This window comes from Panthera onca, chromosome A3, assembly GCF_046562875.1.
Source record: "Panthera onca isolate mPanOnc1 chromosome A3, mPanOnc1 haplotype 2, whole genome shotgun sequence".
Taxonomy (NCBI): domain Eukaryota; kingdom Metazoa; phylum Chordata; class Mammalia; order Carnivora; family Felidae; genus Panthera; species Panthera onca.
Window position 1 is genome coordinate 23,328,428 of NC_138341.1, and position 27,912 is coordinate 23,356,339.

At 50.2% G+C, this 27,912-nt stretch overlaps 1 protein-coding gene across 3 annotated transcripts in view; it reads left to right on the top strand.

Moving 5' to 3' along the window:
- The window catches only part of TOGARAM2 (TOG array regulator of axonemal microtubules 2), a 48,863-nt gene that overhangs the window by 17,859 nt on the left and 3,092 nt on the right, over positions 1-27,912 (top strand). For 2 of the 3 annotated variants that reach the window (XM_078444830.2, XM_078444831.2), the window contains 11 exons: positions 1,951-2,098; positions 2,305-2,466; positions 4,528-4,681; positions 4,796-4,901; positions 5,670-5,905; positions 7,852-8,010; positions 12,124-12,241; positions 12,617-12,711; positions 17,836-18,028; positions 18,931-19,147; positions 25,944-26,030. In XM_078444830.2, the coding sequence (XP_078300956.2) occupies positions 1,951-2,098; positions 2,305-2,466; positions 4,528-4,681; positions 4,796-4,901; positions 5,670-5,905; positions 7,852-8,010; positions 12,124-12,241; positions 12,617-12,711; positions 17,836-18,028; positions 18,931-19,147; positions 25,944-26,030 (1,675 nt within the window). Of the gene's footprint in view, positions 1-1,950; positions 2,099-2,304; positions 2,467-4,527; positions 4,682-4,795; positions 4,902-5,669; positions 5,906-7,851; positions 8,011-12,123; positions 12,242-12,616; positions 12,712-17,835; positions 18,029-18,930; positions 19,148-25,943; positions 26,031-27,912 lie in introns of those variants that run through there. The other variant, XM_078444832.2, reaches the window with a different exon arrangement.

A 27,912-nucleotide genomic window follows, 5' to 3' on the forward strand; every position in this document is an offset into this window, starting at 1 on the left:
CTCTTCCCTGGTCTGGATGAATTTACTAAAACTTGAAGAGTCACTGTTATGGGAGATCCGTTCTCAGTCTTTGAAACAGAGATATAAAATACAAAAGGACTGCTGTGTGCATGAGCTATGTTAGGATCCCGTGATGATGATGATGATAAGGCCCAGGTGCCACAGCTCTCCCACACCAGCCAGGGCGCCAGGAATGAAATGAAGGCAAAATGATTCAGGGCCATGAGATGACCTCACCACCGACCCACCCTTGGCCACTCACACCCATGGTCAGACCTTGGGTCTCATGATAACTTCATCCCCATGGACACCTCGCTTTCCAGTGTCCCCATCTCCTGTTGTTCTGGCTTCGTCCATCCACAACCCAGCCCCAGCATTGCTCCCTGCTCTTGCGTCAACAACATCCTCCTTGAAATGGGACCACTCCCATCAGCATCTTAGTTCTCTGTTATTTCTGTATTCTTCGGAAAACCAGACTACTCCCTTGCCTGCACCCATTCTTTCCTGAGTCCACTGCAGTTGGGTTTGGGCCCCACTGACACTGCTCATGCCCAGGCCACCATTGACCTCCACCTCCCACATGCAGCACAGTCCAGTCCTCCTCTAACCTGACCCACCAGTGGCTTTAATGGCTTGTCCTTCTTGAAGTCTTCACCTTGGAGGGGAAGCAAGGGGGTGGTTTCCTTCTTGATTCTCTGCCTCCATCAGATTTCATTCCTTCCTGGTTCTTCTTGGCTGGCTCCTTCTCATCCTCCTGCCCTCTATACACTGGAGGCCCTAGAGCCCTGACCTCTGGCATCTGGTCTATTTATATTGACCCCCTGTGACCTGATCTAGGCCAAGCATTAAGTGGCATCTATATGCTGAGGACTCCCAAATTTCTCTGTCTGGCCCAGACTTTCACCTGACCTCCAGTAGCAGTTAAATTATATTACTAAGTGTGTATTCACTGATACTCTGCATTTCCATTTAGATATCTAATTATATTTCAAACGTACCTTATCCAAAACTCAACTGTTGAATCTTTACCCCCCTCCCCAAATCTCCTCTTCTCCCAGGGTCCCCTCTCAGTGAATGGCAGCCTTCCAGCTACACTGGCTGAAAATCTTGGGCCCATCCTTGCCTCTGCTCTTTCTCTGTCACCCCACACCTCATATATCAGCCAAAGTGGTGGGCCCTACTTTTGGGACATGTCCAGAATCAGGCCACTTTGTCATCTTCATTCTTGCTGTGGTAGTGCAAACCCCACCACATGTAAACTCTTGGTTCTATTTTGCAACTTCTTGTGAGTCTTAAGTTGTTCCTAAATACAAAGTTAAAAAAAAATCAGTAACACTTAGGGGAGCCCCCTCACCCCCCAGTGGAAGTCAGATCATGTCACTTTTTGTGCTCAGAACCTCAGCGGTTTGCTGTGTCCTTCAGAGGACAAGTTCAACTCCCCACCAAGGACCACGGCGACTGGTACATGCCTGCCACCTTCCACCCTGTGTCCTACCATCCTTTGATTGGTGTGGTCCAGCCAGTACCCTCACCCCAACCACACCCAGCACACTCAAGCCCCGGGGCCTTTGCACTCTATTCCCTCTACTTAGCACACTTCTCCCCTAGAAGTCTGCATGGCCCCTGTTCCCTTATCTCATTCCTGTCTCTGCTTAAATTTCACCTCCTCAGGGAGTCCCTCTGGATCTTCCTACTTAAAATGGAAGCCCTATCACCCTCTGTCCCTTATTCTCCTTCCAGTACATATCACCTGATGTTCGAGATTGGTCTGTTTGCTGTCTCCCCACTCCATGGCAGCCTTTAGGGAGCAAGGTCTTGGTGGTTGTGTTTATTTCCGGTACAGTGATGGCACACAGAAGCCACTCACATTCCCAATGATTGAATAAATGAAGGTACAGAAAACACAATTGGGTCCTCAGGGTAATGGAGTTTGCCTTGACCTTGTGCCAGATCCAGGTCACCATCTCCAAGTCTGCCCAGGAGAAGATGCGGCTGAGGCAGATGAAGGAGTTGGAGTTCCAGAGGGCACAGGAGCCGGAGAGGGAGAGGGAGCTTGCTTCCCAGAGCCTGGGCTCCCGGAGATCCCTGATGAAGGAAGGTACTGGGTGCCTAGGGCAAGATTCCCTCAAGCTGGAGAGACCTCTTGGCCAACCCCTGGGCAAGAGAGGGACTACCCACAGCTCCCCATGTCCCCCAACCTCACACCAGACAGGGGGCCACCGATGGGCCCATGTCCAGAGGAGGACACTGGGGCCGAGGACAGGCGGGACCAGCTCCATCCTAGGGCTTTCTTTGCCTCCACAGGCCTCCTTCCCCTCCGGGGCAGTGGAACCTTGTCTGTGCCCACTGGGCTGAGCATCCCACGCAGAAACATGGGTGTCACCCTCAGGAAGCGGGCCAACCGGCCCTCATTACCCAGCATCCCTGTCAGCAAGCAGGAGCCCAGCTTTGCCCGCCATGCTTCAGGTAGGGGCCAGACCGACTGGCTGGGGGGCACACGTCCCGCTCACTGTGCTGCCTCGGGATGCTCTGGGGGCACGACAAAGGTGACCGGGACTGCTCTGCTTCTCCTCATTACCCATGTTAGAGTAGAGGGTGGCCTGAGGTGCAATCACCTTGCCAGAGAGAGAGGAATAGTGTGGGAGCCAGCCTGGAGACCCAGGGAATTGCAGCTGAATTACTGGGAGAAGGGCAGGTGTGTCCAGCCCACATGACTTGTCCTGGAGGGCTCACCAGTGCACCAGGACCACAGATCCTGTGGAAAACACCCACGAGAGTAGCTGGAAACATCAGGAAGAGGAAGAGAGCGGTCTGTAAAGACCTTGGATTCCTACACTTTGCCTCATAAAGTGTCAGTGTTGGATAGGGCTGGTTACAGCCTGCGATCTCAGGATCCAAAGGTTCTGTGGGATGCTCAGGAAGGTGCCAAGGGACAAAGGAGGCTCTGACCCCATTCTACCCGAGCAATACCTATTTTGCCTCACTTTTTTGTTTATTGCATAACCACTTGAGAGTTCAAGTTTGAAAGATTTTCTACTAAAGAACATTGGAAAACAACCAGCCTGGTTCACAGTTTCTTTAAGTGGGGGGTGTGGTGGGACCATGGTGGTAGAATAGAACACCTTTTTGGTGCCAGAAATAATATTGACTCACCCTTCTTTTCCATTCTCTTTCTATCCCTCTGATTCTGTCAAGCAGAAAGTCTAAATTCGGTGCTGGTCTTTAGCATGCCTCGCAGACTTGGAATCTCCTTTTTAAACAAAGAGATCTTCCTTCCAGCTGGAGGCATCAGAAACTGGCTATAATTTGATAGCTGGAGTTTATATCATCCTTTTACTTTTCTTGCAAATACCCTATTCTATGACAAAATAATATTTGTTTACCAATTACAGCAGTGACATAAATCTCCCTTTAGAATAAACTTATTTAAGATTCAAAAAGTGGGTCAGCTTGAAGAAACATGCCATATGAATAAAATTATAGGTAATTAAGAGATATGACAAATAATCGTGAAAGTGGTAATTGAATGGTTGACACTCAGGAGATATTGATCTAGATAATCCACTCCATTCATTTTACAGACAACAGGACTGAGACCCAGAGACCCAAAGTCCCCTAAGTTGACTTTAGGTGATGGTGGCCCATAGGGACTAAGATTTTGGCTAATGACTCTTATCCAACACCAAAGCTGAGAGGAGAATCCAGTCTCTGAAAAGTCTCTGAAAAGAAGTAGCAAGGAAGTGAGGTGTGGCAGTGACAGCTCTGGGTTCAGAGCAGACCCTCTTGTCATGGCTCCGTGGAGGGACTGTGGGGGAAGGGGCCCAACCTCTGAGGCCTCAGTGCTGTGATTCAGGCATTGGACCAGATAGATGACTAAACTGCCTTCCTGTTCCACTAGGATTGTGTGATTCTGGTCCCGTCCCCAAGGAAGGAGAGCCTAGAAAACATGACCCGATTTTTAAACAACATCCCTGCTTTTCGGCAGTCCCTGCCAGTGTGGCCACATCTTGACCACGCGGGCCCCAGTTAGCTGCGTTGTCTCGTCTCCCTGCTTCCTCCTTTGGACCACTTCCCTGCCTGTGGGCAAGTTCACAGAGGATGGAGAGTGGGGGGGAGGAGGACAGACTGATAACACAGGTTCCTGGGTGGGGATGAGGTTAGAACACAACCAGTGTGAGTAGGGGCTCCCTCCTTGACAGATGTATGAGCCTCACCCAACCACAGATAGGGTAGGGTTGGGGGTGAGTCACTGGCATGGTGTGCTTTGTCACATGACATCAACAGCATATCACAGGCCAGCTTGTTCAGAACCATCAGGTTGGCAGGGCCGGGACGGAAAAGGCCGACAAAAGGTAGAGTGCTGGGTGGTGTCCGTGGCCCCCCGGCGGTGAAGCACAGGCCCTGCCCTCTCGGCCCCCACCAGTCCCTTCTCTGAGCACACCTCGTGCGAGGGGGGCTTGGGACGCGGCCAGGCCTGGGTCCTCCTGCTGAAATGCTCCCTGTTCCTTCTCTTTTCTGTGAGTGCAGTCAACTCACTCCCTGCGGTGCTTACCTTGGGGTCTCCCGAATGGGAAGAAGAGGAGGAGGAGATGGCTCTCAGAGCCTTTAAGGAGCTGAGGCCTTTCTCCAACCCTGAGCTGGGGCTGATGGATGCCCTCCAGTGCCTCGAGAGCAGCGACTGGTGAGGAGACCCCTTCTCCCCCTACTGCAAGGGGAGGGGTGGTGGCAGGGGCGCCCCTGGTCTGCAGGGCTCCTCCCTACCTGCCTGTGACGAGGTCTGGCACTCGCTTCCCAGGCAGATGAAGGAGAAGGGCCTGGTGAGCATTCAGCGCCTGGCGGCCTGTCATTCAGATGTCCTTGCTGGGAGGCTGCACGACGTGTCCTTGGCTGTGACGGGGGAGGTGAGGCCACCTAGACAGCTGGGCACTGTCCCCACCCTGCAGCCACTCCCCCTTCCCTGGTGCCCTTGTTCAGTGAGGGTCACATGGTAGCCACGGAGGGGCCGTGGCTCCCTCCCTGCTTACTTCTTAGCCCTCAGCCATGGAGGTGGGAGGTACCCGCCCATTTCTCAGAATGGAAGACTGGGGCCTGGGGTTTCCTTTGTTCTCATCGCTGGGTATTGTAATAATTGGAATCCTGTATGCCCATTTGCCACAGCCCTGTGTTGTTCTCTGTACTCAGATGCCTGAGCAGGGTTGGAGTGTTCTGGGCTAAATCTCCATCTTCAGGGAAGTTGTAACATTTCCCAAGGACTTTCTCCCCTGGTACTGGTCCTGGGCCTAGGCCGGGCCTGGAGAAACAGTGGGGCTCCTTCTTGGGAATAGACTATTCCAGTGGTGAGGGCGGGGCAGCTTGTGAAGACCAAATTGAGCATTATTTGTAAAGGTACTTTGCCGACTAAGTGTTGCCCAAATTTCAGATGTTCAAATTTAAAATTACAGGTGGAATTAATAATTATGGTGATAACAATAACAGTGTTTTTTAAGAAAATAGGGCTGTTTTGTCCAGAGCTGCTGCAAGGTTTTCGTTTCTAGCCTGGCAAGGCCTAGGCCTGCAATGAGGGTGGAAGTGGTGGGAGAGGGTGGTGCCGTGCCCTATTCTTCGTATGTTCTGGAGCCCTTGGCAGAGTCCAGCAGTCCTGGAGGGTCCCTCTCCCATCTTTCTCCTAGGTCACCAACCTCCGCTCCAAAGTGTCACGCCTGGCCATCAGCACCCTGGGAGACCTCTTCCAGGCCTTGAAGAAGAACATGGACCAGGAGGCCGAGGAGATCACCCGCTGCCTGCTCCAGAAGATGGGGAATACCAGCGAGTTCATCCAGAGAGCGGCCAACCGGTCCCTGGGGGCCATGGTGAAGCATGTGACCCCTGCCCGCTCCCTGGGGGCCCTCACCTCAGCGGGCATCTAGTACGTGCTGGCTCGTTGTGGGAGGGGTGGATTGGGAAGATAAGGCGAGGGGAGAGCCCTGGGGATGGGAGGGGAGCGGGCAGATGGTACAGGTGCCTCACACATTTAGCTGGGGGAGGAAGACCCTGCTTCCTGGGGGGCTTCTCTCCCGCCCTTCCTGGGCCAGGCTGGGGATAATGAGGTGAGCTCAGGGCAGCTCTGGGCCTCAGCTGGGAGGGGAGAGCTGCTGTGTTCTGGGGAGATCACAGTGTCCGTGGTAATATCCTGGAGACAGGGCTGAGAGGCAGCCTGCAGCCTGTACCTCTCCCAGGGGAGGGGCGTTCTTTCTGATGAAATCCGGGCTATGAGGAGAGCAAGGCACAAAATGTTACTTCGGCTCACACCTCTTGGCATTTTCCTGGGCGGAGGAAGGTGCTTTCTACCATCGGAGGCTTTCTGCAGCCAGATTTGCTTTCATTTGTGGAACCAAAACTAAAGCAAAACCAAAACCTTTTCCCAAAGCCTTTCTCTCAACCCCAGAGCCGGTTGCGACGCTCCTGCAGGAGGCTTCTCAGATAGACCCCAGGCTGTGTTGTAGCAGCCATTGCCTTTGGTAATGGCACCAAAGCCCAGTACAGAGAGTAAGGGGCTCCAGAGCCGTGTCGCCTGTGTTCACATCCCAGATTGTTACTTGACTTCTCTGTGCCTTGGTTTCCTCATCTGTAAAATGGGGATAATAATGGTATATTCCTCATAAAACAGTGAGGAGTAGATGAATGGATTCATGAAGGAGCAGAACAGTGCCTGCCTTTACTAGAACATTTATTGAGTGCCCACTGGGGCTGTTATTAACTTGGGAGAAATTAATTGTACTTTTTTCTGGATTCCTCCCTTAGCACAGCTTCCTCACAGGCAAAATGATGGTAACAGTGGCTTATGGAGTTGAACCTATAATAGATGGAAGGTGTTCAGCAGGGTACCTGGCTCAGTGCATGCACTAATTACAAATTGAACCACCCTATCATTGTCGCAGGAACCAGGGTCAGGTGTCCTCAGGGCTGTGCACTTGAATTCCCAGGGATCTCGCTAAAATGCAGATTCTGATTCAGTTGCTAATGGAGCTGGTCCTTGGACCATAATGAGTAGGGAGAACCCAGAAGACCCCTTTGTGTTACACTGGATGGGACCCTGGGGGAAATAGGGGTCAGTGCTGCCTAATGAACTGTGGACACACAGGCCCTGTTGGAAAAGGTGGGAAAGAAACAAGTGGCACCCTGATGGGCTTCTCTTGTAAGATTTCAGGTTCCTCCTGTTGTGGTTACCAAGTCACCCATTGATCCCCTGTCCCTCCCTCCTGTCTCAATTCATTTCAACAAACGTGCAGTAAGCTCCCACCACGTGTGGGCATGTGCCGGGCACCAGCAGGGCACAGGATTCCACTGAGAGGAAGCTTGGTTCCAGCTCCCTGGGAGCTCCTAGCCTGGTGGGAGAGCCACAGGGGTGCACCTGTACTTCCCAGGGGACAAGGGGATATTCTGCCTAGGGGGCTGGAGAGGGCAGAGATGGAGACGTTGATTGGGTAGGATCTTTCTAGGTGAAGAAAAGATGGGGAAGGCAAACATGGGCTCAGGAAGGCACAGGGGTGGTGAGCCTTCAAAAGATACACCAGTCCAGCTCTCCCCTCCCCTCTGCTAGCCTCCAGCACCTTTGACAGGGACTGTGGCACAGCATCAGGTGGCTTCAGGTGCTCCTTCTTCCTTGTGTTGTTGCCATTGTCATCCTGGGTTCTATTGTCAGGACGTGGCTGCTCTTTCCTTGAAGATTCCCTGTAGCCCGTAGGAGACAGATTTCAGAGCCCATCACAGCATGAAGCATGGGTGCACAGGTGTAGGTCCATGTGTGGCACTCTAGGGACCCCACACCCCATTCCTGTGTGAGCCCTTGACTGTGATTTTATTTCCTTTCAGCCACCGAAACCCCTTAGTCCGGAAATGCACTGCCGAGCACCTCTCAGCCGTCCTGGAGCAGATAGGCGCCGAGAAGCTTCTCTCAGGCACCAGGGACAGCACAGATATGCTGGTGCACAACTTGGTGAGGCTGGCCCAGGACTCCAACCAGGACACCAGGTGATGCAGGGCCGGGGGCCTGGGGGCTGCTTACCTGGCCAGCCCAGGGCAGATAAGACAACCAGCCAGCCCTGAAGGCCCTGGCCCCCATAGCTCAGCTTCCCTGGGGTCGGATAGACTGAAGCTGTTTGCTTTCCTCAGGGCTGCTGTCTGTCTCTGTGCACAGGCATAGCCAGGCCTGTAGGAGGGTCCACACTCCCTGCCTCCGGTTCTCCCTCTCTCCTGCTGCTCTCCCTCCCCATCCTGACCCACCCCAGTTCCACTCTCGAAGACCACTGTTCATTCCTTCCAAGGATAGTGAACAGATCATTTTTCATTATTAGGAATAGGGCAATGAATAAGAAAAATTAGGCCTCTGCTGTCCTGGATCTCACCCCTAGTCTGGGTAGGCAGAAAATAAAGAAATTATTATGATTCTTCTAGATATGGATAAAGGATACAGAGGAAAAACGCCAAGGTGTAACGGAGAATGGGGTGGCAGCTACTTTGATTACAAGTCTGGGGAGATCTTTCTGAAGGGTGACATTTGAGTTGAGAACGGATGGGCCAGCAGGAGCTAGCTCTTTGGGGGTCTGGGGTGCGAGTGTCCCAGGCAAAAGAAATGGTACAGAGGCCCCGTGATGGAGGAAGAAGAAGGCTGGGCTGCAGGGTGCCTGGTGAGGGGGGAGCAGTGGGCGGGAGATGAGGCGGACAGGACAGGGCCAGGCCTGGCAGCGCCCCACACGCCACGGCCAGGAGCTGGGATTCGGGCTGGTGTGTGACCGGAAGCCACCGGAGGATTTTTAGTAGGAGTGTGAGGAGATAATTCGATGGTGTTAAACAGGAGAGTGACAGAACCTGATAGCTCTCCTGTCTTGGAGAGCTAGGGTTAGGGTCCAGTTAATCACACTCCTTGGTTCCTGGGTCTGGTCACCAGATCTGGAGACCACACCAGCTCGGGGACTGCTCCACAGCCGTGTTCTGTGGTGTGTACCAGCCGGTGCCTTCACACCAGCAGTCCACGGGTGGGCCCTCCCCACTGCGACAGCGCCCCGCATCACATGCGCACATGGCTCCCTGATGGAGCAGAGAGCTGCTGGGAATGTGCCCTGGGGGCAGGACTGTGGTCAGGGGCATGTGTCCCCTGACGCAGCCCGAGCACTGCAGGGCGCCCGGGAGCACGCTGTGCCCCTCCGCCCCCCACCCGTGGCACCAGTGCCCACGTCCTCGCAACCTTGCATTATCTGGATTTCTAATTTTCATTGATCTGATGGGTAAAAATAACAGCTCATTATTGTGTCAGACTGCTCCTCCCCCACCCCGATTACTAGGGTTTATGTTTCTTTATAGGCTCACTGCCCTTTTGATTTTTAAAAATAGTCTTTCTGGTGGCTCATTGGAGGATTGCTATGAGAGGGGGAGCAGGATGGACGAGGGGCACTGGACAGAGGGCTGCTCCCCAGTCCCTGACAGGGGTGCTGGAGGCTAGCAGAGGGTGGGGAGAGCTGGATTGGGGTGTCTTTTGAAGGCAGGGCCAACAGGATGTGGGTGGTGAGGCTTTCAAAGAGAAATCAAAGATGATGCTTGGGTTTTTCAGCTGAACAGCTGGGTAAGTGTTAGTGCCAGTCACTGAAATGAGGATTATTGGTGGGGAGCCAGAAGGTTTTATAGATTTGTTTTTGGTTGTTGGTGGGGGGATGGAAATCAAGATCCAATATCTCTCCAGCTCGAATGTCCCTCTCCTTTCTGACCTCTCTTCCATTGCAGGAATTGACTATATTCCATTTTCCTTCTTGGCTCCTATGCCTCCCGGTGTCTGTGGCCCTGCACTCCCTGGTTCCGCTCTCCCTCTGTGGCCCCCTCTCTGCCTGCCTGCCACAGCAGTGTCTTCATTCTTGTCCCCCACTTACAATTCTCCCTGACCACTGTCACCACTTCCGTGGCTCCAGCCCGAGCAACTCTGATGCTTCCTAGGGTCTCCCTTCCCTGAGCATCAGTGCTTTACCTCTACCTCCAGAGGGCCTGTCACCAGATATCCCACTGTTATCCTTGGGGCAGAGTGTCCCTCAATGAACCCATTGCCTTCTCCCCAAGCCTTTCTCTGGCTGTGTTCCCTCTATTGTTTTTTTTTAAAATATAATTTATTGTCAAATTGGCTAACATACAGTATGTACAGTGTGCTCCTGGTTTTGGGGGTAAATTCCCGTGATTCATCACTTACATACGACACCCAGTGCTCATCCCAACAAGTGCCCTCCTCAATGCCCACCACCCGTTTTCCCCTTTTCCCCACCCTCCCCCCATCAACCCTTAGTTGGTTCTCTGTATTTAAGAATCTCGTATGGTTTGCCTCCCTCCCTCTCTGTTTGAAATTATTCTATTGTTAAAAGTCACTATTATTTACTGAGTCACTGAAGATGCAAAATGGAGACCTTCCTACTTTATTGATTCTAAGACACACAGTTTCCCCCGCATTTTAGTATCTTACAATCAGAGGCATCTTACCGTTGCTGTTGGCCAGGCAGCAATTTTGATTTGGGTTTTACTACCTGCACATTTGCAAACTTGGGTCGTTATTGCTCATAGCATAAACGCTTGAATTACAGTTTGCATTGTAGGAAGTAAACTATGAGGCTTTCTCTGCTTGTTAGCCTTTTATATTTATTTTAAGAAGTCACCATGGATGCTCTGTGGGGGCTTGTTGAGTTTAATTGCTCTCTAAAATGTCTTGGAAATATTACACTCTTATTCAGCATTGAAATGAAAAGTTATAGTGTATGAGAAAAGGTATGGAAATAGAGAGATGGGACATAAATTAGATATTAATGCAAACAGTCATCATGGAAGGAATAACCAAATTCCACATTTTCTTACAAGGCCACCACAAACCAAGTAGTTTACCCAACCTAAGGAGGGAAGGGCACTACCTAAAAGTAACGTTAACTCCGTTTCTGAGATAATACAGAGAAGGGTTGCCTTCCGACATGGGGCAGTGTCATAGAAGGCAGTGGAAATTGCCAGTGTTTTCTGTTTCTGTTTTTCCTTAGTGGAAAATAAGTCAATGGTGCATTTTATGATCAGTGGAGTCTTAGGTTGAATGAAATACGAGAACGGAAGATGCTTTGAGCTCCACCTCCAATCAGCTCCCATACCCTGAAGTTTCAACTTTCTCGGCATGTCCTGAATCTGACCACCCCTCCTTACTCCCACTCTACCACCTTATTTCAGGACTTCATCATCTCTCGCCTGGACTATTACGGTGGCCTCTTAGCAGGTCCCCTGCCCCCCTCCCCCCTGCCTTGTCCACAGAGACGCATCCTCCACACTGCTGCCAGAGACATATCGACTTCAGTGCAATTCTGATCATTCTTCAGCTTCCCACTGCACGCAGGTTAAAGCTCAACTCCTTCATGTTTTGAGAAATTGGGTCGTACCTTCTCTGTATTCTATCCCGCATCTAGGTCTTGCCTGTTGTTTTCCAACCACAAGCCTGCTGACATGTCAGACCATATAATGGATCCTAGAATGACACCCCTCCACCACCCTCTTACCCCCTAATCCGTCTCAATCTTGAACTCCTACTCATCTTTTGTGTCCCAATCTAAGGGTCACCTCTTCTATGAAGTCTTCCTTGATTCCCCGCCCCCTCCACCCAGCACTGTTCACCAGGTAGAGCTGACCACTTCCTCCCATACTGCCCCACTGCACCCTTCCTCAGATTTCTAGATGCCCCATACTAGAAAAAGTTAAGTACGTTTCAGTATAGTCATCCAAAGGAATATTATGAATGCACTAAAAAGGATGACATGGGAAGATGATTAATGATAAAGTGAAAAAAACCAGAGGCAAGTTGTATATACATTCTGATAGCAAAGAAAATGTATACGCATCAGAAAGACTACATGGAAATATGTAAAAATTTAATAGTAGTTTTCTCTTGGTAATGGGGCTTTGGGTGATGTTTATTCTTTTATGAATCTAGTTTTTAACTGCTCAATTAGCGATTCCTGTCTTCATTAGAAAAAGTATTAAAAACTCTGTTACTACAATTAGAAAACTTTTGTAAATCTGTAAAGCAGATTTATGATGCATTTCTATGGCTATTTTTTCATCCCTTTCTTTCTCTTGTGGCAGGTTTTATGGCCGGAAGATGGTGAATATCTTGATGTCGAACACGAAGTTTGATGCATTTCTGAAGCAGAGCCTCCCGTCCCACGACCTGCGGAAGGTCATGGCCGCCATTAAGCAGCGGGTGAGTCGGGGGCACGAGCAGGTCAGGGTGGAGATCAGAGCTGGGCCGGTCAGGGGAGTGTGCACTCCAGAGGCTTCCATTTCACTCACAACTCCTGCCTGGTGGGATGAATGTGATTTCCTTGCTCTGTGCTCGGACCTGGTTGTGCTCCTCTCTGCCTGTGTCCCTTGAGTTGCTGGGCGTCCACACTGTCTCCTGTTCAGTGAGGATCTTGACCCCTGCCCTGACTACCAGGGCTCTGGAAGGCTCGGCTGTTCCCTCCGAGGCTCTGCCAGGTGGAAGGGGTTATTCCTTTCCTTATGGTGTAGCCTGGAGTGGCCGGCAGTTCCCCAGAGGGCCACCCCTTTGGCTCATGTTCTGTGTGCATTTTTCAAGGGAATAGAAGACAGTGATGGACTTCCATCTGCCAAAGGCCGCAAGGTGTCAAGGAGTCTGGTGCTGTGTGAGAACGGGCTGCCCGGCAAGGATGGGTATGGCTGCGCCTGTCTCCCTGCAGCTTTCATCGAAGGCTGACGACACAGATGTCCTGCTTGCCCTGGGCCAGGGGTGGCTCTGGGAGTCTGTGTGGATCTGGGCTACGGTGGAGACCTAGTTGGGTCTGCAGCACTCATGGGTGAATTTATAGGAGGTGTTCCCCACCCAAATCTCAGGGAGACCACATTGTGGGACCGGAAGCACTTGCCAGTAGAAGTTGGCCGCTGCAGTCTTGCCGAGTGGGGTGCAGTTCCACTCGTACAGGCGGGGCATGTTGCTGGCCAGGCCCTCTGTGGGCACTCAGTGTTTCTCCACCCGCTTAGAGCAGCACACCCTTTTGCCATCAGGGTGCCCTGCCTGGGACAAATTTAGAGGCAGAGCTGGGAGGAAGGTAGATGAGAGGGAATGGGCGGAGAGGCTGGAGGGTGGGTAGGTGCTGGGAGGAGCCGAAACCAAGCAGAAACCTCCTGATCACTGATGTGCCTGAAACTCAAACTTCTTCTGTGGTGTCGGGGAGGGATCATATCTGAACTCTTTAGCAGGCGCCCAGGAAAGCCCCTGTCACCTCTTTAAGATTAGCTTCCTGCTCTCTCCTACACACAGTCTCTCAGCCAGACCGGAGCAGCTCATGTTCCCTGCCCATCCCCCTTCCCTACCATCCTATCTCCTACTGAGCCTTTCTTTGCTTATGCTGAGCCACCTGCATCTAGAACATGCCTGTTTATTCTGCAAGACTCCACAAGATTCGGATCACTGTCACCGTCTCCCCGAAGCTCTCTCTGTGCCCTCTGTTCTTCAGTACTCTGTCAGCCGGTTGACCCACCTGTCTCCCATTGGTCTGTGAGCTCCTTAAGGCAAAGGGCGTGTCTTTCACGTCCCTCTTCTCGGTGCCCAGTACAGCTCCTGGCACTCAGTGGGCAAACAGTGTGGAGTGTAGGACTGAATGACAGAATGGATGGTGTTGGGCTCTTTCAGAGGGGACTTGGGGGTGCAGGGCATGAGCTCAGAGAGCCGGGTTCTGAGCTGGGGTGGGAGATAGGAGTCCTGTTTGGAACTGCTCTCATACTGGCTGCACTGGATCAGGGGATACTATAGCTATGTGCCCCCACAATGATAGAACAGGGAGTCTTAACATTTCCTTGGTCACTGGAGAAGGGCAGGGCCTAGGCAACCAGGGCTCAGGACACAGTCAGCTGGCAAGACCTTTCCTCACTCCTACATTAAATGTGCAGTCATTCTTTTTTTTTTTATTTTATTTTATTTTTTATTTTTTTAATATATGAAATTTACTGTCAAATTGGTTTCCATACAACACCCAGTGCTCATCCCAAAAGGTGCCCTCCTCAATACCCATCACCCACCCTGCCCTCCCTCCCACCCCCCATCAACCCTCAGTTTGTTCTCAGTTTTTAACAGTCTCTTATGCTTTGGCTCTCTCCCACTCTAGCCTCTTTTTTTTTTTTTTTTTTTTTTTTTCCCTTCCCCTCCCCCATGGGTTTCTGTTATGTTTCTCAGGATCCACATAAGAGTGAAACCATATGGTATCTGTCTTTCTCTGTATGGCTTATTTCACTTAGCATCACACTCTCCAGTTCCATCCATGTTGCTACAAAAGGCCATATTTCATTTTTTCTCATTGCCACGTAGTATTCCATTGTGTATATAAACCACAATTTCTTTATCCATTCATCAGTTGATGGACATTTAGGCTCTTTCCATAATTTGGCTATTGTTGAGAGTGCCGCTATAAACATTGGGGTACAGGTGCCCCTATGCATCAGTACTCCTGTATCCCTTGGGTAAATTCCTAGCAGTGCTATTGCTGGGTCATAGGGTAGGTCTATTTTTAATTTTCTGAGGAACCTCCACACTTTTCCAGAGCGGCTGCACCAATTTGCATTCCCACCAACAGTGCAAGAGGGTTCCTGTTTCTCCACATCCTCTCCAGCATCTGTAGTCTCCTGATTTCTTCATTTTGGCCACTCTGACTGGCGTGAGGTGATATCTGAGTGTGGTTTTGATTTGTATTTCCCTGATAAGGAGCGACGTTGAACATCTTTTCATGTGCCTGTTGGCCATCCGGATGTCTTCTTTAGAGAAGTGTCTATTCATGTTTTCTGCCCATTTCTTCACTGGGTTATTTGTTTTTCGGGTGTGGAGTTTGATGAGCTCTTTATAGATTTTGGATACTAGCCCTTTGTCCGATGTGTCATTTGCAAATATCTTTTCCCATTCCGTTGGTTGCCTTTTAGTTTTGTTGGTTGTTTCCTTTGCTGTGCAGAAGCTTTTTATCTTCATAAGGTCCCAGTAATTCACTTTTGCTTTTAATTCCCTTGCCTTTGGGGATGTGCCGAGTAAGAGATTGCTACGGCTGAGGTCAGAGAGGTCTTTTCCTGCTTTCTCCTCTAAGGTTTTGATGGTTTCCTGTCTCACATTCAGGTCCTTGATCCATTTTGAGTTTATTTTTGTGAATGGTGTGAGAAAGTGGTCTAGTTTCAACCTTCTGCATGTTGCTGTCCAGTTCTCCCAGCACCATTTGTTAAAGAGACTGTCTTTTTTCCATTGGATGTTCTTTCCTGCTTTGTCAAAGATGAGTTGGCCATACGTTTGTGGGTCTAGTTCTGGTGTTTCTATTCTATTCCATTGGTCTATGTGTCTGTTTTTATGCCAATACCATGCTGACTTGATGATGACAGCTTTGTAGTAGAGGCTAAAGTCTGGGATTGTGATGCCTCCTGCTTTGGTCTTCTTCTTCAAAATTACTTTGGCTATTCGGGGCCTTTTGTGGTTCCATATGAATTTTAGGATTGCTTGTTCTAGTTTCGAGAAGAATGCTGGTGCAATTTTGATTGGGATTGCATTGAATGTGTAGATAGCTTTGGGTAGTATTGACATTTTGACAATATTTATTCTTCCAATCCATGAGCAGGGAATGTCTTTCCATTTCTTTATATCTTCTTCAATTACCTGCATAAGCTTTCTATAGTTTTCAGCATACAGATCTTTTACATCTTTGGTTAGATTTATTCCTAGGTATTTTATGCTTCTTGGTGCAATTGTGAATGGGATCAGTTTCTTCATTTGTCTTTCTGTTGCTTCATTGTTAGTGTATAAGAATGCAACTGATTTCTGCACATTGATTTTGTATCCTGCAACTTTGCTGAATTCATGTATCAGTTCTAGCAGACTTTTGGTGGAGTCTATCGGATTTTCCATGTATAATATCATGTCATCTGCAAAAAGCGAAAGCTTGACTTCATCTTTGCCAATTTTGATGCCTTTGATTTCCTTTTGTTGTCTGATTGCTGATGCTAGAACTTCCAGCACTATGTTAAACAAGAGCGGTGACAGTGGGCATCCCTGTCGTGTTCCTGATCTCAGGGAAAAAGCTCTCAGTTTTTCCCCGTTGAGGATGATGTTAGCTGTGGGCTTTTCATAAATGGCCTTTATGATCTTTAAGTATGTTCCTTCTATCCCGACTTTCTCAAGGGTTTTTATTAAGAAAGGGTGCTGGATTTTGTCAAAGGCCTTTTCTGCATCGATTGACAGGATCATATGGTTCTTCTCTTTTTTTTTGTTAATGTGATGTATCACGTTGATCGATTTGCGAATGTTGAACCAGCCCTGCATCCCAGGAATGAATCCCACTTGATCATGGTGAATAATTCTTTTTATATGCTGTTGAATTCGATTTGCTAGTATCTTATTAAGAATTTTTGCATCCATATTCATCAGGGATATTGGCCTGTAGTTCTCTTTTTTTACTGGGTCTCTGTCTGGTTTAGGAATCAAAGTAATACTGGCTTCATAGAATGAGTCTGGAAGTTTTCCTTCCCTTTCTATTTCTTGGAATAGCTTGAGAAGGATAGGTATTATCTCTGCTTTAAATGTCTGGTAGAACTCCCCTGGGAAGCCATCTGGTCCTGGACTCTTATTTGTTGGGAGATTTTTGATAACCGATTCAATTTCTTCGCTGGTTATGGGTCTGTTCAAGCTTTCTATTTCCTCCTGATTGAGTTTTGGAAGAGTGTGGGTGTTTAGAAATTTGTCCATTTCTTCCAGGTTGTCCAATTTGCTGGCATATAATTTTTCATAGTATTCCCTGATAATTGTTTGTATCTCTGAGGGATTGGTTGTAATCATTCCATTTTCATTCATGATTTTATCTATTTGGGTCATCTCCCTTTTCTTTTTGAGAAGCCTGGCTAGAGGTTTGTCAATTTTGTTTATTTTTTCAAAAAACCAACTCTTGGTTTCGTTGATCTGCTCTACAGTTTTTTTAGATTCTATATTGTTTATTTCTGCTCTGATCTTTATTATTTCTCTTCTTCTGCTGGGTTTAGGCTGCCTTTGCTGTTCTGCTTCTATTTCCTTTAGGTGTGCTGTTAGATTTTGTATTTGGGATTTTTCTTGTTTCTTGAGATAGGCCTGGATTGCAATGTATTTTCCTCTCAGGACTGCCTTCGCTGCATCCCAAAGCGTTTGGATTGTTGTATTTTCATTTTCGTTTGTTTCCATGTATATTTTAATTTCTTCTCTAATTGCCTGGTTGACCCACTCATTCATTAGTAGGGTGTTCTTTAACCTCCATGCTTTTGGAGGTTTTCCAGACTTTTTCCTGTGGTTGATTTCAAGCTTCATAGCATTGTGGTCTGAAAGTATGCATGGTATAATTTCAATTCTTGTAAACTTATGAAGGGCTGTTTTGTGACCCAGTATATGATCTATCTTGGAGAATGTTCCATGTGCACTCGAGAAGAAAGTATATTCTGTTGCTTTGGGATAATGTGCAGTCATTCTTTCGTGGACTCCCACTTCTCGCTCTGATACCCATCCCCCATTCTTCACATGTTTTCTGAAAAGAGAAAAAAAGGCAGGAAGAGAGAGCCCTATCCCCTGATGAAAGGATGGGGCTCTAGGCAACCCGATTGTTTTGCCCTGAGGAAAAGGCATTTCCAGAGTTCTGGGGCCAGTGTCCTCAAGCAGCGGGTGGAAAGCTGGGGGTGGACTAAGCTGCAGGTGACACTCCTGTCTCAGTTCCACCTGTCTGGGAGGGTCATGGGACAAGAGGTGCATCCATCTTCTGGGGCTTGCCCAGGTCAGAAGTTCCTTCTGCGTAGGCTCAGTTCCAATGGCCCTCGGCTGGCAGGGCTACGGCCCTCCATGCACAGTGGCCCGGAGGTGGTGGAATGGCTTCGGGAGCTGACGCGACTGCTGGAGGCCAGAGAATATCAGTCTCGGATGGAGGGCGTGGGGCGGCTCCTGGAGCGCTGCAAGGCTGAGCCAGAGCTCATCACCGCCAACCTGGTCCAGGTGAGTGCTGCCCCTTCCCTGCTGTCTCACCTGGCTGTCCCCTGTGGGTGCAAATTCAATTTGGAAAACTCAGGACAGGGTTTGACATCATGCCAGACCCCTCAGGGTAAAGGGAGCCCGAAAAGTACCTGCTATCCAGTTGCCTTGGTAACGCTGTGGGACTGCCTGGAAGTAGCCAAGGGGGCAAGGGCATCACCTCTTGCCAGGCCCCTTGGGACCACCCAGAGATGTCCTGGCATCTCTCATCCCTCTAGCAGGTTTATAGCGGGGTGGTGGGGGGGGGTGGGGGGGGGAAGCTAGAGGTAGAGGATGCCACGGCTGAAGGCTGCTCCTGGTCTAGCCAGGCACATGATGTTTGGGGGCAGAGTATGTGTTGGCCAGGGGACTGGCCATGATGGCTGGACAGGTGGGTTAGGAGCAAGCACAGGCCTTTCACAGGCTGGAAACAGGGGCAGATGTTTGCTTCTTCCAGGACTGAGGCTGCTGATGGTCAAGCCATGTAGCAGAGTACTTAGGGCACAGGCTTGAAGTCAGCAGCCTCGCTGTGTGATCTGGGGAAAGTTAGTGAACCTTTTTCTGCCTCAGTTTTTGTTTTGTTTTTAATAGTAAACTGAGGATGGGAATGCATGCTTCATCGGTTTGGATCGTTCCGTGAGAGTGCAGGGTACCTAACGGGATGCTCTAGATGCTTTGACGCAATGAGTGCTCAATATACAGTTGTTCTTGCCCTCTTCCCCTCTTTCCCTTTTGAGAAAGTAAGCTCCTCGTCACTGAGAATGTTCTGGTGTAGTTTGGATGACCAGGAAGGCAGGAGGAATCCCTGCCAAGGGTGGTTGGTTGGGTTGTGGGCCTCCTGCCCAGCCTGGGTTCCCATGGGCTCTTGGTTTCTGTTTCCTCAATAGGTCTTTGATGCTTTCACCCCAAGGCTTCAGGACTCCAACAAGAAAGTGAACCAGTGGGCCCTGGAGTCCCTTGCCAAGATGATCCCCCTCCTCAAAGAAAGCTTACACCCTATGCTGCTGTCCATCATCATCGCTGTTGCAGACAACCTCAACTCCAAGAACTCGGGGATTTATACTGCCGCCACGGCTGCGCTGGATGCCATGATTGAGAGCCTGGGTGAGCCTCCTGCCACAGCCCTGCTTGGCTCCATTATGCAGTGGGCTCGCTCCCTGAGCCCTCCGCGGGGTGGGCTCACCCTTCCTGCTGGGAATCAGCACAGTGCTAACAGGCACTGGGGCTTTCAGGCCAAATGTTTCCCTGGAGGCTGCAGAGGATGGGGGTGGACAGCCCAGGACATGGTTGGCAGGCTTTTCCATGTCACAGCCACCTGAGGGTCCTCGACGGTAGGAGTGGAAGAGATGTGGAGATGATCTAGTCTTGCCTCCTCATAGTACATGTGACAGAAATGACTCAGCCAGGGTCACACAGTACTGAAGTGATTGAGCCAACAGGGCATGGAAGGAAAAATAGGTCAGGGTTACCAGGAAGAAGCTGGAAACAGTGCAGAGATGGTAACAGTGGGTGTGGCTTGTATGGGGACCAGGCCAGATGGCGGTGAGAGAGCAGAGCAAGTCTGCTGGGGAGGACAAAGTAGATGGGTGAGTGGACCCAGGTCCACTGATTGATTGTCTGATACAGGAGTCAGGCTGGGATCCCACTGGCTTTTGAGCATGGGATGGACAAGCATTGCCTTTGAGAAAGACTGTTTGGGGCCAGGGCTCAGGGAGGGAGGAATTTAGGATGAGGGGTGGAGGGTGAAGGGGGAGTGGAGGTGGGGGGTGGGATGAAAAGGAAAAGGGGGGGGGGCAATGGGAGAGACATCAGGGAAGGCAAGAGCTCCTTAAGTCCTATGTGCTTCGCACTAACACATCTTGGTTCTCCAACATCGGGTGGAATTTGGGGTACATCCGCTTCTGTCCTCCATGCCTTTCGTAGATGATTAGAAAGTGATATTTGGTGTATCTAAGACGCAGACTGAAGTGCAGATGTGTGTGTGATGTAGCACATGAGTACGGTCATGTCCAGACCAGAGGAACCAAGGGTTTTCAAACCACTCTTGACTCTATGTGACCAAGCTTATGCTCGGAGAACCACCTTTTTGGCCTTGTTGCTGTATGTCCCGATGAGCACAGAGCAATGTCCTGCCTTGAGAACCCGCAGAGCATCCCCGTGGTGAGGCTGGAAACACCGAAAGGCACCCCTCCCCTCCTGGTGCCCACACCCTATGGGAGCCCAGCTCCCTGGGGCTGGACAGCAGCTGTGTCCTTGGCTGGAGCTTCCAGAAGCAGTTTCAGTTACAAATCAAAGGCCTGGTCAGGCCCTTCTCTGCCTCTTCAGTTCATAAATACTGTCAATTTCCTCTCTTCATCTCAAAGGGAATTTATGATTTGCTGAGTTTGTTGCTGTAGAACAAACAATATAAATCCAGCTTTAAATTACGGCTAGTTCACAGCGCTGCTCTGGGTAAGTGAGATTGCTGTTGCCAATAACCACGGCTCTTGGTAAATCACTGCGGGCCCTGGATTTATTGGGAAAACCTGCACCAAGCAAAATAGGCTTTAGCTATTTGAAGAGGCTAAGCACCCTTGTCTGAGGAGAGGAGCTTTAACACTTTCCTCTCCAGGTGTTATTGTCTCCACTTTCTGTCCTTGGGCCATCCTCCTGGAGCACGCTGGAGCTTTGGAACTCTGGGCTGCAGGATGTGGTGTCTCATATTGTCACAAGGCTCAGGCCTTCTCTACCTGAGGCCCTCCTCTACCCACTTGGGTGGGACACCCTGGAAAGGGGCTGCGAGACGGCTGCTTTTGTGATCTGACCACACCCTGAGGCAGGCTTCAGCTTCCAGGAAAGATGCCTATAGTTGTCCTTTCCTCCTGGGACAGGATCTCCTTGGAAATGGCTGATGATACCCACCCCCCCCCCCCCCAACCCTGTCCCATCAGTGAAAGGATCTGATGGGAGGAGAACAGAGGCAGGCATGAAGGGCACTATTTTCCTCTCTAATCCTTAGGTCAGCGTTAGGCTGGAATGGAATGTCGTTGGCCTCAGGGAGTTGGATGGAGCCCAGTAAATCCCTGGCAAAAAGCTCCTGTGGGGCCCAAAGGGGGAAGCACAGGGTCTTGGCTCCCGGTCAGTTTGAGCAGGTGCAGCAGCGGCTCTCGGGGCCATGTGGCTTTGCTGTGAGCCATACTCACAGCCCAATGAAGAGTCTTGGTTTTGGAGGTGTTTTTAACTAGCTGATTTCTATATCCAGAAAGGGCAGAAGTGGATGGGTTTAGATTGCCAGTAAGAATTCACCCCTGCCAGGGAGTACCTAGGGTAGAATCAAGCTCTCTCTGGGAATGGTTCTCATCTGTCTAGAATGGGCTGAGTCTGGCCTGCAGAGGGAAAAATGGATGCAAATAATTAAACTTTCCACTGTCCCAGGGGATTGGGTGGTAGACATAGAGACTGGGGCAGGAGTGACAGAAGAGAAGGGTTGTAAATCTTCTCTTCCCATGTCACCCAGGTGGAGCCTGGTGGCTCCGATAGACTCTTAGCATCTCAGGGTCCCTTCTGGAAGTAGCTTGGAGCCCTTTGAGCAGAGGGAGCTTTTTTCCCCAAGGCTGGTGTCACCCCCCACAAGGGATTCTTGGCTCCAGGCTGGAGAGGAACAGCCAAATGCTGTGGAGTACTTAAATGTGTAGAATCACAAAGAAATGACTCAGCAGGTTGTGGTTTGTTTCCCTGATCAACAGGGGGCCAGGAGAACAAGAACACACAGTGGGTAGTCTGCCTTCTGGCACAAAGTCCAGATGACACAGCCAAACTGGGAGGTTGGCCTTCTTAAGCAACCTTTTAAGGTCCCTCTTGATTCTGGAATTCAGTGATAAGTTGACTCAACAGTCACCACATCTCTTCCGGTTCCTTGGTTTTCCCGTGGGTGTATGGGGCAGGTGGTGCGGTGGTCCACAGAGCAAGTGGGGATTTCTGCCCATGTCCCCTTTTTTGGGGGGGGGGTGAGGAAGGAAACATGTGAGCACCTTGCTCTCTGACCTCTGCCCTTTGTTACTGCTGGAAGGAGCTTGGGGTGGCATCCTTTCTACTCTGCGCCAGGACCTTCTGATTTCAGGGGAGTTATTCTGGGGATCAGGGCAGTTCCTGAGCTGGCTGGCTGGTTCTGTCTTTGGGCCCTGTGACTGGGCTAGCTACAGAAGAAACTTCACTACTTAAAACATCAGGCTGCTGACAGCCACCCCCCTCCCAGTCAGACTGAGCATCAAAAGGAGTTCTGTTGATTAGCGTGGCCCCAGGCCAGTGCTGGAGAGTGCAGATAAGCTGGGAATGGGCAGCTTCAGATCTACTTTTTCGATTTTGCTCTGACTCCGAATTCTTTACCTTATATAATCATATGACCAACATGGTATTGTGAAAGGAATTTAGAAACTCATCCATGGTGCCCCTGTAATATACCACCTGCTTAAAAATCTGTTCTATTTCCTGTCTGCCTGTGTACAGATTTCCCTTGTTAGAGATTGTAAGGTAAACACGATTTAGACTTTGCTTCTTTAACTATCCAGTATTCCATGCTATCATGCAGTGTTCCTACTTAAAAATAAGAAGTTTACTTTCCATCACGTAAAAGTCATACTTATTAATTATTGAGAAAATGGAAAATATAAAGCATTTGAAAGGAAAAAACCCTTCACCTTTAGTCTCAATTTCTCAGAAGAGACAGTTATTTAAAAAAAAATGCTTAAATTTTATTTTGGGGGCGGAGGGCAGAGAGAGAGGGAGAGAGAATCCCAAGCAGGCTCCACACTGTCAGCACAGGGCCTGACACGGGGTCTGATGCAGGGCTCGAGCTCATGGTTTGTGACATCCTAACCTGAGCTGAAATCAAGAGTCGGATGCTTAATTGACTGAACCATCCTAGGCACCCCTGGAAGAGACCATTATTAACATTTGGCTTTTTTCATTTTAGATTTTTTTCCTGTGCAGAGTCACGTGCATGACTCTTGTGCAGAGTCACGATCATATTACACATTTAAATTTGCATCCAGCTTAAAAAAAAAAAAAAGAAGCAGAGCGTGAGCATTTGCATATGATTACACACTGGAGTCACTTTTAACAGGTCTGTCACATGCTGGACCACATCTTGTGTTTTTCTGTTTAAATGGATCATTCCCACTTTTGCTGCAATGAATGCACCTAGCTTGGGTGGCTGTGTGGCATGTCATGATTCATGGAGTCCTGTGCTTATTGTTGGGAGTCCAGTTTGACTCCAGTTTCTTTGCTGTCACTGTCTATGCTACCATACTTTTTGTGCTTTAAAAAAAGTTCTCTGGCTCCCCAGTAGCCTGAGGAGGATGTGGCCTGGTGCGCTTAGGGCTTAGCTGCATGGGACAGGTGCAAGGCCCCGGAGACCTCCGCCCCCTTGCAGGGAGGGAAGGCGAGGCCCAGGGAGGACGGGGATGTGGCCTGCCAGCCTGTAGCTGTTTTCCCTACGCTGCATGGCTCTGTTTGCTCTTCGTCCAGGCAGTGCCAAGGCCAGCTGTGGCAGCTGTGGCTCCCTTGTGGTGCAGAACAGGAGCCTGTGAAGAGCTCCGGCTAATGGAACATGGATTTTTTTTTAAGGGTTTGGAAGTTAGATTCCAGCCTCTTAATGGTCTCTCCACCATTCAGATTGCTGGGCTTTTGGAACATTCTCAGGTAATAAGAGTAACACTAGCAGTAATAGCTGATACTTACATAGTAATTATATGCCCAGGGCAATATCCTAAGTATCATAACACGACAGCGGCTCTAAGAGGAAGATGTTATCCTCCTTTTATAGATGAATAAACTCAAGTGTAGGAGGTTTTGTCCAGTGTTAATAGAGAGAAACGTGGAAGAACCAGGATTCAGTCCAGGCGACCTGAACCCAGAGCTCACACCCTTCACCATTTATTTTCCTGTCTCTCAATAAACCTGGGTGTGACCTGGGTGGTGAGCCATCACTACAAAAGCAGACAGAGGAAGAGAGGCCATCTACTTGGGGTGTGGTGCTCTGGGGTTTATAAACCAGTTCAGGCATGCTTAATGTCTCTGCTTGAACACTTTCTGTGGTGCTAGAGCATTTATTGAGCACCTGTTGTGTGCCAGACACATGGGAGCATTATCTGTCACAGATGTCTGTCGGATGTGCATTTTCTAGTATCCCCCGAGTTCTTTACCTGTCTCTGGCTCTGGGAGGCCATGTTAGCCACCAGGAGCGGGGAGGTCTGGCTGGGTCCAGAAAATGTCCTGAACTGAGTTTTGTTGGGGGAGAGCAAGGAGGCAGAAGTCCGTGTCCTTGGAGGTGAGCTCATGGTTAAAGGTGGGGGTGGGACAAATAGAAGCACCTGGAAAAAACAATGCAGATGACACTGATATAAAAACCTATGCTTACACGACTACAGATTGACCAAGTGGCCCTGAGACTGCTTCTCGGTAACTGCAACGTTCTAGAGGTTGGCATCTCTTTTATTTCCCAGAACAAATGATTTTAAAGACTCTTGCCTTATGGATGGAGCTTTTGCAAGCAGCAGGGATATGCGTGATGTTCATGTGTACATCTCCTCCTCTGTACCCCTTCCAGCTCTCAGGAGGGGAGCTAGGAAATGGGAATGAGCTCTTAGCTAGAATTGTCGCCTGACGGGAAAAGCGAAGCTGTGCACATCCAGGGGGATGCTGAGGTATTTAAGGAACTCAGGGAAGGTGGAGCTTGTCTGGAAAGACTTCCTGCGGTGGGTCTCTAATCTCTGTCCCCTGCTAAGAGAAATCTGGCACCTTGAGTGGGTCAGCCCCTAGGATCCCAGGACCTACTTTCTGGGGGCACCTGTGGTGACACCCACACAGACCTCTGTGACAGGTGTAGGCGGGCCCTGCAGCCACACCCCCGAAGAGCGTGTTTTGTTGTTTGCACTCCCTCCCATGGGGTCATCCTGGGACTGCCGTGGTTGCGCACTGTTGGGAGCTGGGCATACGGGAGTGATGTTAGCACGCCTTTCTCAGGTGAAGGGCTACTTTCCTCACCCTGTGCGTCTTTGTGAGGAGTGCAGGACTTCAAGTTTTAATAGTGTGAGAAACCAGGAGACGTCAGCCAGAATGGGGAAGAATGAGCAGTGTCTACATTCAGCACCTGTGGGATCTTTAGAAATAACGTTCAAAGAATGCCAGAAGGCTTCTTTATCCCAAAGCAGCCCCCCTGCAGCTGCCTGTGCTTTCACCATTAGTGGTTCATTCTAATAAACACTCTTTCAACAGCCAGACGGGGAAGTACCCAGTCCTCAGTCCCCACCATGAGTGTGGCTGGGTAGCAGCAAGAGCTGGTTCCGGGGGCTGGGTGTGGGGTGCTGGGATGATTTAAAAAAAAGAAAAAAAAGGTTAAAAAAATCCCTCTTTCCCCTAAACCTCCTGAAAAGTGGGTTGGGGCATGTGGAGGATAAACTCTGCTGTCTGTACAAGGATGCCATCTGGGCCGGGGTCTCACACAGGGACGTTATAGATAAACTATTGAGAGCTAATAACATGCCCTGCCCCCTGCCGGTCCTCGCACATTCCCTCCTCTGACCCAACCAGAGTAAGCCAGATGCTTCTGCTGCTGATGGGGTGACCAACATCCTGGTTTGCCCGGGACTGGGGCAACCCTCTTTTGCCCCCAAACTCAATTTTAAGGAAGCACAGATAATAGGAACCGTATCTGTGGGAGTCCATGAAGCCTCTTTGGGAGCCAGTGTAACTAACTATGCCAGGTCGTTCACTCTTCCCCCGACACTCCGTTGCGACTTGGGCATTTAACTCAGCTCCCCAACGGGCCTCTTTCCCTAGGCAGGTGTTGCAGGGACCTGGAACTGAACAGCACTGAACCAGCCACAGCTTCACAGCCACTGACCCTCTCCTTCTCTTTCAGACAAGCTTTGCCTCCTACAAGCGTTTGCTGGGCAGGTGCGCTTCCTGAGTGGCCGTGCAGTGCTTGATGTCACAGAACGTCTGTCCGGTGAGCGTCCCCAAAGCTCCTCACCCTAGCCTTCCAGTCCATCTCTGTTCTTCTCTCCCGGCATGTAGAACCACCCACTATCTTAGACCCCCAAATAATCAAATAATCCTCGCAGATCTTTAAAAAAACTTGATAATCTGCTTTTTATAAATAATTCCCACCTTATCCAAAGGTAATCTTCATTTTTGACCACAATGGGGCAGGTTTGTACATAAACAAAATAGCTTTTAAGAAACTATTATGGGGGCACCTGGGTGGCTCGGTTGGTTAAGCATCTGACTTCGGCTCAGGTCATGATCTCACAGCTTGTGGGTTCAAGCCCTGCTTCGGGGTCTGTGCTGACAGCTCAGAGCCTGGAGCCTGCTTCAGATTCTGTCTCCCTCTCCCTCTGCCCCTCCCCCACTCTCACTGTGTCTCTCTCTCAAAAATAAATGTTAAAAAAATTAGAAAAGAAAAGAAAATATTATGCATTTCTTCTTTGCAAACAGGACGTCCACTAAGCCATAGGGTACCTTTGTGTGAATCAGAAAAAAACAAAAAACAAAAAAACCACCTCTTCTGGGTAGACCTTGCCTCCCAGCTACATGGCTTGGTCAGCGGCAACACTGTTGTGAGAATTAGCGTTGTCTCTTTTTGGGCACGCACAGGCTGGAAAGCAGAGCACAGGCTGGATTTCAACCCTCCTTGATGCCTGCTCCAGGTGCCTGGGGGCTGCACTACGTGGGATTTGGGGCCTTGGCGGGCGTCTGCTCTGCTGTGTTCAAGCTTTGGCCGAGGAGAGCTTTGCTCCCAGGCGGTGTCTTCTTTGAGTCTGCTGTCTCCAGTGATTCTGTTCCAGGTCTGAAACCTCCGGTGACGCGGGAGGAGTCAGCACGGGGAGGACCTAGGCTTTGTGGTTGTACCGACCTGTTTGCCATGTGCCGATTCTGCTCTTGGGCAGGTTATTTAACTTGGTTTTATAATCTTCCGTGCTTACCAAAAGCCTCCCCTACCTTCTTGGGAAGGAGGCAGAAGGGCTCTGTTCTCCAGACCTCTGAGCGCCCAACCTCTGCAATGCAGACAGGCTGTGCTACCCCCGTGCTCGAGTCGTTGTGTGGGTTGTCTTCAGGACAGTGTCGAGGCTCCCTGGAGTGGCCTTCCGGGCTCTCCCCTCCCCCTCCCCCAGTTACACGCACTGATCATCGAATCCTCCTAACAACCTCGTAAAGAGGCTGTGGGTGCCATGATTATCCCTTTTGTAGAAGTAAGGAAAGTGGAGATCGGAAAGATTTAGTGCCCAAGGTCCCTTGGCGAGCAATCTGGGCTTTGTCCCCAGGAGCCTGGCCACAGAGCCTCCGTGCTGTGCTGTCTCTCCCTGAGTGCCCTCCCTGAGTGGCACCAGCATGCCACCGGCCTTGCTGGGGCTGATCTCCCATCCTCTGCCCTGTCCTGCCCACATGCGGCTCCCCTCCTGCAGAGAGAGCCCTTCTCCACCCTTCTTCCTCCACCTGGGTGGTGCTGGCCTGGTTCTGGCATCAACTTCTGTGTCCCCTTCCTCCCTACTCCCCTGCTTGAGTTTCGTGAGCCTCTCAGGAGCATGTCCCCCCCCCCCCCCCGCCCGCCCCCCGCCCCGTGCCAGCCTCAGTCCGCACTGGGGGTGCTCAGCGCACATTGCCTGGCTGAGGATGTCATTCAACTCCTCCACAGCCCTGTCCTGCTCTTGGCCTTGCCTCTGTGCCCTGGTTCAGCCCTTTTAGTGTCCCTGGAGTGGACCCTTGGCTTCCACCCAGGTGATAGGCCTTCTCCAAGCAAAGTAGGGCCGGGGGCTAAATGCAGCCACGGTGTCATGTTGCTGGTGCCCAGGAGCCCCCTAACTGAGACCACCTGGGTGCCAGACAAGGAA